General features: G+C 41.3%; 1 protein-coding gene and 2 non-coding genes across 8 annotated transcripts in view; 2 read left to right on the plus strand and 1 right to left on the minus strand.

The window, feature by feature from the left end:
- LOC119029141 (E3 ubiquitin-protein ligase DTX1-like) overlaps positions 1-12,069 on the minus strand; it is a 46,489-nt gene that overhangs the window by 28,304 nt on the left and 6,116 nt on the right. For 2 of the 6 annotated variants that reach the window (XM_037115783.1, XM_037115775.1), the window contains exons 4-5: positions 6,701-8,737; positions 1,133-1,359 (exon numbers count right to left, since the gene is read on the minus strand). In XM_037115783.1, the coding sequence (XP_036971678.1) occupies positions 1,133-1,359; positions 6,701-6,711 (238 nt within the window). In that variant the 5' untranslated portion in view covers positions 6,712-8,737. Of the gene's footprint in view, positions 1-1,132; positions 1,360-1,627; positions 2,289-2,438; positions 2,835-6,700; positions 8,738-12,069 lie in introns of those variants that run through there. The other 4 variants (XM_037115798.1, XM_037115790.1, XM_037115816.1 and 1 more) reach the window with 4 other exon arrangements.
- Positions 3,629-3,701, plus strand: trnat-ugu. The gene has a single exon. It is a non-coding gene; the product is annotated as a tRNA-Thr (tRNA).
- On the plus strand, positions 4,609-4,681 carry trnak-uuu. The gene has a single exon. It is a non-coding gene; the product is annotated as a tRNA-Lys (tRNA).

Raw genomic sequence — 12,069 nt, forward strand, 5'->3', positions numbered from 1 at the left:
ATCATTCTGTGATGGAATTCTACCAGTGTATGCAAACTTGGGATGAATGTATGTCTATCACAGAGACTATATTCAGAGGACCCATTACAATGAAAAGTTTTTCCTGTATGTGGCACATTTCCAGCAGCCTAATACTTATTTATTAATCATATAACAATAACAATAATATTATTAGTGGCTGTAGTGATAATTATTTTCTTCACCACAGACCTGGTTTAATGTGTTGAAAGTTGCGGTGTGTGTTTGTCAGTGGCTGTGAGATGGTCTTGTGTGTTACTACTGGCCGCTGCTACGCCCCCCTAACATGACATCATAACGTCTCTTGATGACATAAAAAAATAGGCCTATTCACAAACAGTGAGCCTGCTTAACGTTCACCTTTCAGAGGTAATCACCCAGTCTATTCGTATAAAACAAATGCATGCAACCGCTGCCTTGTTTGAAGATAAACTTCAAATCAACTCTAGCATGTGCACACTGTAAAACGTCTAGGTGCTGCACTACCCCTGTAGTTCTGCCTTTTTCATTCGGTCAACATCACACCCTTAACTGACATTCAGAAAATTGATTTTGGACATTTGTGAATAGATTCTGAATCATGGTTTCGCGATTCTTATGTGAATCAGTGTTTTACCTGCTCCTAGCTGTTATTAGTTGTTATGTAAGAACACAGCGACCTCAATCAATACATGTAAAGTGCAAAGCCATGAGTTGGAGTCTTTTAAGATGAATCCGCCCATGTTGCAAAAGACCCACATAAATCTTCTCCGGTCAACATCTGGTGGACCGCTGGTGGACAATAGCATGATCACAGGGCAGATTCAACTGAATCTCCAATAATGGTCTGAACACCTGATTTCACTCATTAAATAGGACACTTTTCTCATAGAGGGAAACGCAGCTTAGATACACAGTGGTGTGTTTTGGGACCAACAATGATTTAAGGGTCTGATTTAGCTAAAAAGCCATGGCTGTGATCAGCAACAAACACCTTAAGGTGCCATAATGCCCCTTTAAAGCAGGTTATAACCCTAGTCTATATTTCAAAGCGGCTTTATGGCCCTTAACCCTTAATTAACAGTGCACCCTCTCCCTCCATCACGCTCAGCAGCTCCCCTGTCTTATGTCTTACCTGTGTCCTGTCTGAACTGGTGCATGGACTGGAGATCTATTATATATGGCGACAGCCGGCTGTCCACCTGGCCGAGGACCACGCTCCCTCCGCGGGGGTCGCTGCTCCGGATGGCCGCCTCTATCTGGTGGGAGACAGCGGGGCTGTAGGGCCGCCACCGGCCGTGTTCGTTCAGCCATTCCCACACCACCACGGCAGAAGCCAGGAGCATGTTGTTATTGTTGGCCCTGGAGAAGGAAATACCAAGAAAACACCAATTCGTTAGCTAGAAGTGTCGCTCACCCTCACGGCGGTGAGGGAGGGATTCGTTAGCCAAAATAAAGGCTGTCTGCGGGAAGCAGAGGCCAGCCACACAGCAACAACTGTGTTTTCATGCTCGGATTAGTTTAAATCTAGCTCTCTCGAAGTCTACTAACGTGTTTCTCCCTCGTGATAAATGAATAAAGGCAGGTATTAGCCCTGGGCTAAAACAAAGCCGTTTTTTTTAAATCTTACATGGGGCTGCCGCTGAGCTAACACCGGGGGACGGCGACACATTCTTCAACAGAGATCCGGGCTCCTCGCATGGCCAGGCGGAGAAGGAAATCACGATCTTCGCTAGACTGTTTTTTTTGTTTTGTTGTTGTAACACCGTAATACGATGTTAAACCTCCCCGCGAACCGAAGCGAAGACGAAAACGGACGGAATACTGTGATTTGTATCCGCCAGTCCTTTGCTCCAGACACACCGATAGCCTTCCCGGGGAGTCGGTTATTTCCAGCGACGGCCTCGGTGAGATTGTTGCCTCGGCGGAGGGAATCTCCTCGGAGCGGGGAACATACGTTTTAAAAAAATAACCTTTCGGTTGGTATTTCTTGTAAATCGTAAGGTAGATACGTCCGCCTGTAAGTCACGACGGGGCCAGCCTCGGCAGGCCGGGTGTGGATACTGATAACTGGCGTGTTTTTCTCCCGTAGTTTGGGGCGTAGCATTCCGAAATGTTGAGAAAGTAGTGGCTTCCCACAGCGCAACCTCAGTAGTAAGGACTCTGCACGGGTCACATGAGAACAGGTTCAACTCATCCGGACCCCCGGAACACAGCACTGGACTGGGTTTGATTGTATTTGTATTTTTGTATTTGTATGTACCTAACAGACTACCCTACGTGCATTTGGTCCAAAACGAAGCGCGTGTATGTTAGCGGCTCAACTCCGAGCACTTGGTTCGGTCGTATGATGTGTTCATGTGTCTTGTCAACAATATTATTTTTCATGAAATTTCCAATTTTTTTCCTTCTCCGGTGTATGAGCGGAATCAAAACATCACCTGCTAATCTGAATTTCTGGGTCCCTTCTCGTTGTCCAGGACACTCGGAGCCAAATCCAGGATCGTCACAGAACTCTTGAATCGGATCTACCCTTCCGTCCCCTCGGCTCCACCATGGCTCCACTCTTTCTCTCCCTCTGTGCCACGGGGTTACACGAAAACCCCCCTTTCTTATAACAAAATAGAGGTATAAAAAAACAATCCAAGCGGTAATAAAGTAGATTCCCTTTAACGGGTCAGGGGTACGAAAATGATCCCTCCATGATGCGCTGAATCGAACTCTGCCATGTTTGCATGGACGCTATCCTTTCGCGTCCATCTTCGAACCTGTTGTGTGAAAACTTTGTGCTGGGCTACAGCGAGGACCCCCGCCCCCCCCAACACACACACACACACACACCACCGCCACCGCAACCACCACGATGCCTGACCCTCACCACGCCCAGAAAAGCCCCATAGTGATGGAGTAAAACAAATAGAAAGAGGGGCCCCAGGAACATTTCAAAAGAGGGTCCTCCTGTTGATCCGAGAACAGACCCGATTCAGCATTTTTGATGTGCTTTTGTTTGACTTCGGTCGCAACCTAAGCTTTAGCAATCTTGCATATAATATACGATCGAAGTCATTTTTTAATCATGGAAGGTGCGTTGTAGTAAAAGTAAACTGAATGATTCCCGAGGTCACGAACCGAACCGAACTGCTTTTCCATCACAGCTGTGATTGGGAAAACGCCATTGGTGACCGGCAGCTTGTTTTCCTGAAACTCATTTGAAAACACAAGGAGTTGGCTACAGTCACTTTTTGAAGGTGGTCGCATGCTGCCACCTCGTGGAAACATGGGAAATGTCATCCATTTTTTGGTGGGGTGGTTTTTCAGTTGAAGTCACGAAAGTTAAGCGCAGCCATGGCAGTTATTGAGGCATACACAATACCATATCGTGGACTTATAGCTTTCAGGTGTGCTTAGAATGTTGCGATGGAATCTTTTGGCAGTCAAGGACATCCTTTCCGGCACAGCGTCGACACCATGTTGCCGGAGGATACCGCAGCGTGTACTACAGGGACGTTTGTTATTTTATTCGAATTCTTGTTAGTATTAATAATTAATAAATGATAAAAACACATATCGCAGGTAAAAAAATCTGCAGGGTAACAATTTAGGCAATCGTGACGTCACATTGTGTCACACAGGCTCCATAGCTCAGGGGTTAGAGCACTGGTCTTGTAAACCAGGGGTCGCGAGTTCAAATCTCGCTGGGGCCTACACATACTTTTCGTTTTCTTTGATGGAGCATAGACTTGTGCACGATATGAAGCATACATTCTGGCGAAAAGTACTCTTGCAATCATTTGAACAATTTCAACATACCTGTATAGAACACAGTACATAGCAGTAGTTAGTTAATTCACAATAATGTGAAAATCATACAACGCAACTAAAGTTGGCTAATTATTGTTAATATACCTATTACAGCAAGCTGTTCACAAAGGCAGACACATTGACATTATATTACCTTTGCTTCTTTTCCTATTAAAGTTATTCAAATTACATGTAACTATCATACAAGTAGCTATCTGCAGTTGAACAAAACTTTTCATTAAGTAATAATCTGTCTCCAGCCCCCCCGCGACCCTGCAGAGGATTAAGCGGCGTACATATAATGTACAGATAATGGATGGATGGATGGAATAATCTGTCTGTTTACAATTTCCCTGCGCAATGAATTCATTTTACACATCTGCATTTACAGGGTGAGTTTTCTTCCTATCTCTTTACCTGCAGTAAATGATTTATGAAAACAAGTAAGAAAGAAAAGCGAAGTTGTAAATGACGTGCGTGCTTTATTTGAATCGCCACAGCACTGTTTTGTGATGAATATAAACAGATTACCGGGCTGTCACTGTAGCTAATTTACACTTTGCAGTTGCGGTTAAGAACGCAACGCTGATAGGCCAATTAATGTAGGGTGTACCGTTAGCTGTCGCTCAGGTTATTGAGCTAGCGTTAGTGTCGGCCCCAACATAAGCTTATGGCACTTGCAACTGGTACGGCGGTTTTTTACGGAGGTAGCTAAATGTTAGAGATGTTACCATCTTACCCCCCCTCAGTAGAGCCTTTCACCCCCGTCGAGATGAATAACACCAGAATGCTGTCGCCTATTCCACAAGAGCCCGGATAGCTCAGTCGGTAGAGCATCAGACTTTTAATCTGAGGGTCCAGGGTTCAAGTCCCTGTTCGGGCGAAATAACTTTTTGTCTTTCAGACTGCCTTTTCATTGTAACAGAAGGCATATTCGTAAACGGTATGAGGGCCCAAAGACTCACAAAAAAAACAATAACGTAAATACATTACTTCATCCATTTTTTAAATTTCCACATTAAGAATGCCGCCTGTGCATTTTATGATGTGAACTACATTAATCTTCGTACTGAGAAGCTGCAGTACGAAGATTAATGTAAAACATCATGTATAGCATATTGTAACTAGGCCTACCAGTCTGGGTAATGGTGTGATTTTCATTGTGTAAATGTATGTTGAAATGTTTAATGTTAGAAAATTCAGCAATAAACAATAAGATTCTACAGCCATGCTAACAACTGTGAGGTCGTTCCTAAGTACAGCGAGCTTCCAGTTGTGTTATGTATGTATGTATTACTTATGTCATCATGAGTCACTTACTTTTTTTTTCAGATACATACGTATTATCTCTTAAAAAAGTAAGCAACAGTATAAAAAGCCAATCTTTTCGATATATTATCGATAGCTTTAGAGAGCTCATATTTAACAAAACCATTGAAGTTAGCCTTTTAGTCTAAGAGGAGCAAAAACAAATATAAGAAAATATGTAATATTATGTGAAAGAGCTGACTTAAACCCTGAATTTACAGCTCTACAGATATGAAAGTAGGAAACATCCTTAGGAAGCAACAAGAACAGTCCAAAATCCAGTTTAATTCTTCGTGATCATTGATATGTAAATATCTCTTGGTGTGTGTGTGTCCATCCAGAAAGCAGTGAGCAGCGGTCAAAAAACAAGTTGAGTCACTTTCCACTGTGCTGCATAGTAAGTGCACATATTAGATTTTGGATGGCTTAAAGTCAACGTGAGAGAGTGTTCCCCCTTTAGTGAATTCGTTGTGGTGTTGAATATGTAGAGAGCTGACAAACATATAATTAATAATTTCCCTTGATTGACTGGGGACTAGCTAGTTGTAACAGAGGTATTCAGATGCCTTACAGAAGTAAAAAGCACTTAAGTATCATTAGCAAAATTAAGTTAAGGAATTAAAGTAAAAGTTCTGGTTCGGTCCCTCTGACTGATATATGATATATGACATAGTAAGATTATTAATACTGAAGCATCAAAGTGTAAGCATGGTACTGTTGTAACTGCTGGAGGTGAAGCTAGTTTGAACTACTTTATATACAGGGAGATCAGATAAATCGGAGGGATCGTCAGAAGATAAATGGCGGTGGAAAAAGCAAAAACACAGTTCTGATCTGTTATTATTTATTTACTTTTTCCTTTTACTATACCCTTTGCATTTTGATGAGATACCATTTTTTGAAATGAAACCAAGTGAGGACTTTAGTGGGAAAAAAAACGCTATTTTTTGCAAAATCACAAACGTGCCCTCTCAATTATTGATTGGACGCTGCAGTGGATCAGACTGATCTAATAGATCACAACATGACTGGAGTTCCTTCAAGTCCAGTTGCCTGTGACAAGCACTTTGAATTACCATGACCTGGATGACTGAGAACCTTCATCAACATGTTCATTTATAATTGTAGCAAAATATGAATTATCTATGAGGAACTATGACATGACGAGTATACTTTAAATACAACAAACCAAAATGTGGTAGGCTATTTATTTACCCAGATGCATGCACAAATAATATACATATAATAACATATAACATAATTTAAATGTAAAGCAAAAAAAATCCAATATAAATAAACAAAAAAACTTTATTTCTTTCTTTTAATACTTTTACATGTCTTTAAATCGTTAATACATTTTAGGCTGTAATAACAGTGCACAGCATCTATAATATGGAAAAATTAACCATCTGTGGGGCCACACGCTCTCTCACACACTCTTACTTGCAACTTAAACCAGAGTTAAGTAAAACACTTGTTGCAGGCCTGAGTCAATGCTTGGGAGCATGGAGGCCAAAAAGTGTAGTGGCCAGTTCACTTGTTTACACAAGCAAGAAAATAAAAAGGCACGTGCAAGGTCAATATTAGTACTCACAAATAATCCATCAGAGGTCAAGGTGAGTATGGGGAACAGGAAATTGGATGTCCAGAGGAAGCAGATCAAAACCCGCTCAGAAGTTAAACCTCCTCAGAAGAAAACAGCAGCGACAGTCCCCAGCAGCGGCGCACACCAGCAGGAGGGAAACTGTCCTCTGCAGTGCCCAGAGGAACTTTCCCGGTCCTCGCACAGTCACAACTGTCCCTGTCCGGAATCACATCAATCAGCTAGCATATAATTCATATGCTATTCCTATGCGATTTAACCGTGGCTTGTTGTTACCAAATTTCTTCAAATGCAAAGCTAACAGTTTGAAAGCAAAGGACTGTAAGGCTGAATACATGCGCAAGGCTCACTGACTCAGGTGCATTTCAAGCAAACAGTGGTACTTTGCAACAATAGAGATTAAGATTTTCATTAGATTTTTTAACTTTATTTATATAAATGTTTTACCGATTTCAAGACTAATTAGAGGCTGGTGTCTCTACATTAATTCATTTTCAAATTTTAGCCAGGGCAACATAAAAAAAAAAAAAAAAAGTTTTTCATGGTCTGATTTAAACACTTGAGGCTGATCATTCCTGAGCACGGCTTTCATTTATTACATCATTTCAGTTTTCCCTGAAACATTTAGCCTAAATTTTGCAGTGGGCAGGACTAGTTGCAATAAAAGACACAAGAGGGAAAGGTGGAAACAATTTAGGTGAAATGGGAAGCACCCTATATACACAAGGGAGGGGGATGACTGGACACAGGTGTAACACATCAGGGCGGGGCAGCCACTCACAGTGGCAGGAAACACACAAGGACAGGAAGGGGATATGGAACAGGAGGAGAGTTAAAGACCACAGGAAAACTGGAAACATGACTTTGACTTGATGAGACATTTATATTTAGTTAATTTATAACTTTTATTTTATATAAGTTTTATATTCAGTTCTTTGTGTTTGCTATTGTTGTTAAGGGTGTGTATGAGATATAAAAAGAGAGAGTGAGACAGGGGAGAGGCAGAATTGACTTATTTCAAGTCAAGCAAATTTGCAGATAATGAAATTATGATACAATGTATGTAAAATATATGAAAATATAGAATAATAATTCCTACATTCTATTCAAAAACACACACATAAAAGTTTCATGTGTGTTTGTGTGTGACTATTGCAGTGGCCTTGAGGGTTAAAACAAAAAGACATTAAAGAAAAAACAACAACGTGTCATGAAACAGCATTTCATTAATCACACCAAGCTGCAGATTTCATTGCAGGTCCTTTACATGACAGTGCACATAACAAGAATACAATCGAAAATACAACCCAATACCACCCTCTAGAAGAAATTAACAGCTGTATCTACTCCTCGGGCAGAAATACAAGCACTGATCTGTATATTACATTACAATATCTAAAATAAAAACAAAGTTTTTAGTTTGCTTCTGAACATGGAAAAAGTTCCAGCAGGCAGGACCAAAGTAGCCAATAGCACCTGCTTTAGATCTGACTCGTATTTCAGGTACAGTCAGAAAATCTGATCTGAGGTCAAAACTTGTTCATTTCTTTGATATAGTTATTGATGTTGTTATTGTGTTGTTCTTTTGTGTGGAACATGATCAATAATCATTGGAGGTTTATTGAGTTAATGAAAGAAACATCTGGATCAGATTTATATGCAACATATCTTAAGAGGCACATGTGTGATTGAGATATTTCATCAAGGCTGCATTCCATTTAATGATGCAGTTTCAAGGCCTTCATTAATGTTAGTGGTGAGAGTTGTGTTTGTCCTGCTGTGACATGTTCAAATGTCTGCTGTGAAAAGGATCTATTAAGCTAGCCACCCTAGGTGTTGTTGTTTACGGTGGTTTTGTCTTTTTAAGGCACTATTAGCAGTGGGGGTGGGGGTTGTTGATGGTCACCTTGTTTGACTTGGCTTTCAAGTGGATGATACAAATAGCCAGCGTCATGATCAGCAGCCCAGATCCAAAAACCATACAGTACCAGTGGTTATTCAGAAGCTGATAGGAACCTGAAGATGCAACTGTGGAAATACAGAAAGAGGAAATGAAGATGAGGCTCTATTTGTAGAAATTGTTCAGAATTTGAAGGCATGTCCAAAACTCCATGGTATGTAAACACTGACTGCTGCTCATTGTACTTTCTACTGTAGGTATCCTTGGCTTTAGTGACTAGCTGCTGCTGCTAGTGCATAGGCCAGTTATCCACGGAGCTAAGTAGCCCTATTGGCTGATGGCAGTCTGCATCAAGCGCGAGATTCTGTGACGTGCTGACCTTACATCTGTGTTTAATTCCCTTGGTTCCCTCTCCCCTTGTACAGATTCCCCATGCCTCTACATGAATCCTTGGTGGGAGGTACTAAGACGCAAGGAAAAGACGCAAAAGAGGGAAACATGGTTGCCATCGCCGTTTAATATCAGAGTTGTGACACTCCCATAGACTCCTGTTGGATTTGGAGAATGCAGAAGTTAAGTCATGTAGAGGATGACATTTCCAAATGTTGAATAATTCCAGCATGGAACCCAATTAATTTCCAGTGTTTGCCTACCATGCTGGCAGGTAATATTGAATTGTCAACATTTTGTTAATATTTTAGTGCACTTACTGACCTGTCATGAATCTACGCAATAATAGTATTTTACATAGCCAGCTTTAGTTACAGTTTGTGGTAATATAATAATTTCAATTAGTTAATCTAGCCTAGAGTTGGTTAACATCAACAACATTAGCTAACGTCATCATATAATTGGATGTTAATTGGACTGCGGTTATTGGCGTACTGTTGGTATGCAAAGTTTATCTTCAGTTATTTGATTTTAGGTCAGAGTTTATTAAACAGGCAATTTTCGATCCATGTATGCCTTTCCTGGCGTACTCTCTGACATGTCTCTCCCCATAACATGCCAAATATGTTTCTTTAAAGACTGCCCTGTGTATGGTGACACTTATCTGAACTCTCCCGAGGTATATTATATTATAAAATGTTTTGTTCTAATGCAGTTGCTATCCTTGCTTATTTTTCACTATTAACCACACTTCCATCCTCAGGGGCACAAGAAAAACAATGTAAACATTCTGTATACATATACATGTATATACATACATATTTACCTAACAGTACTCCATCCACCACTAAATTATAGTGGTGGAAGAAGTCCTGTTAGGTAAAATATCATATTGTTTAGTAAGCATTAATTCCTCCTTTGATGTGGCTGGCTGGTAATGGGTGGGACTTATAGAGTACCAATCAAAAGTTTGGACACACCTTCTCATTCAATGGTTTTTGCTTATTTGTACTATTTTCAATTTCTAATAATAATAATATCAATACTAAAGTTATCAAAAATAAAAGAGAAGACATGGAATTATGTAGTAAACAAAAACATGTTAAACAAACAAGAATATGATTTATATTTTAGATTCTGACATTCTCTCAATCAGATTCATGAGGTCACTTGGTATGGTTTTCAATTAACAGCCATGTTAAGAGTTAATTAGTAGAATTTACTGCCTTCTTAATGTGTTTGAGACTATCAGTTGTGTTATGCAGAGCTAGGGTTGGTACACAGTTAAATACAGTGAATAGCCCTATTTGACTACTGTTCTAATCCATATTATGGCAAGAACTAATCAGCTAAGTAAAGAGAAACGATTAAGATTACTTTAAGATATTAAGATCAGTCAATCCGGAAAATATCAAAAATAGTGCAGTTGCAAACCCCATCAAACACATGATATAACTGGCTCTCAGGAGGACTGCCCCAAGAAAAGAAGACCAAGAGTTAACTCTTCTGCATCTGATACGTTCAATCACGTTACTAAACTCATAGAATGCAAATTAATGGCATCTCAGATTAGAGCCCACACAAATGCTTCACAGAATTCAAGTAGCAAGTTCAGGGGAGACTGCATGAATCAAAAAAGGTGAGTGGATGGTTTCCACATGGGTGGTTCCCACCTCGAAGCATGGCGGAGGTGGTGTGATGGTGTGGGGGTGCTATGCTGGACACTGTTGTGATGTATTAAAAATACAAGGCATGGCTACCACAGCATTTTGTGAACTCCCAGGAAATACTCAGTACCTAGTCATTAAGTACTGAGCCACCACTAAGAGACTGCTCTGTAGGGAGGGAGTCACCAGCAGTTGTGTGATGTTCTTTGTGATGAAAGACCGGATCCTGTGGATGTTGTAGAGGGTAAATCTGCAGGACTGGGACACAGCAGTGATGTTAGGGGAGCAGGACAGTCCATCATCGAGGATAACGCCCAGGTTATCTGCAGTTGATGAGGGCGATATGGTGATGTCCTCGACAGTGACTGATTGCGAGGGCAGTTTTTCCCCAGGATGCAGAGGAGTTCAGTTTTACTGAGGTTGAGCACAACTGTCCAAGTGGAGATGTCTGTTAGACATTCCGAGATGTGCATTGCAATAAGGGTATTGGCGGATGGGGTAAAAGAGAGGAATAGTTGGGTGTCGTCTGCATAACAGTGGTAAGAGGATCCATGTGATGTGATTGCAGAGCCTAGAGATCTAGTGTATAGTAAAAACAGAAGTGGTCCTAATACTGAGCCTTGTGGGACACCAGATTCCAGAGAGCAGGGTTTGGACAACGAGCCATCCCATGTGACCTAAAAAATCTGATTTGTTAGGTATGATGTGAACCAGGTTAGAGCAGTCAGTGATGCCAAGTTCAGTCAGAGTGGAGAGGAGGATTTGTGGTTGACTGTGCCAAACTCAGAAGATAAGTCGAGGACTGATGATTGGGATGAGGCTCTGGCAGCATCGAGTGACTCAGTCACTGTGAGGAGGGCTGTCTCAGTGGAGTGAGCAATCCTGAAGCCTGACTGAGGTCGTCATTTTGTGAAAGATAGAAGGACAGTTGATTGTAGATGGCATGGCACGTTGCAGGGTTTTCGAGAGGAATGAAAGAAGAGATACAGGTCTGTAGTTTTGGATGTCAGCTGAGGTGTGTTTCTTTAGGAGTGACTTTACTGTAGCTGTCTTGAAAGGAGCAATAATAAGGCCTGAAGTGAGGGAGGAGTTGATCAGTGTGATGAGGAGTGGCAGGATGTCGTGTGAGATGTTTTGGAGAAGGGGGGAGGGAATCAGGTCAAGGGAACAGGTGGTGGCCCAGTTAGACGTCACTAGTGTATGAACATCTTCAGAGAAGAGAGGGCTGAAGCAGTTAAGGCCATCAGAGGTGAGGGTTGGGGGAGGTGCTTTCTGGATGGGCATAGGAGTAAATGAGGAGCTGATGTCTAACTTTCTTGTTAAAGTAGGTTGCAAAGTCATCGGCAGTGTGGGTGGAAGGGGGAGGGGTAGAAGGGGTGAGGAGAGGGGAGAAAAAGGAGAAT

This window comes from Acanthopagrus latus, chromosome 1 (genome assembly GCF_904848185.1).
Source record: "Acanthopagrus latus isolate v.2019 chromosome 1, fAcaLat1.1, whole genome shotgun sequence".
Classification (NCBI taxonomy): domain Eukaryota; kingdom Metazoa; phylum Chordata; class Actinopteri; order Spariformes; family Sparidae; genus Acanthopagrus; species Acanthopagrus latus.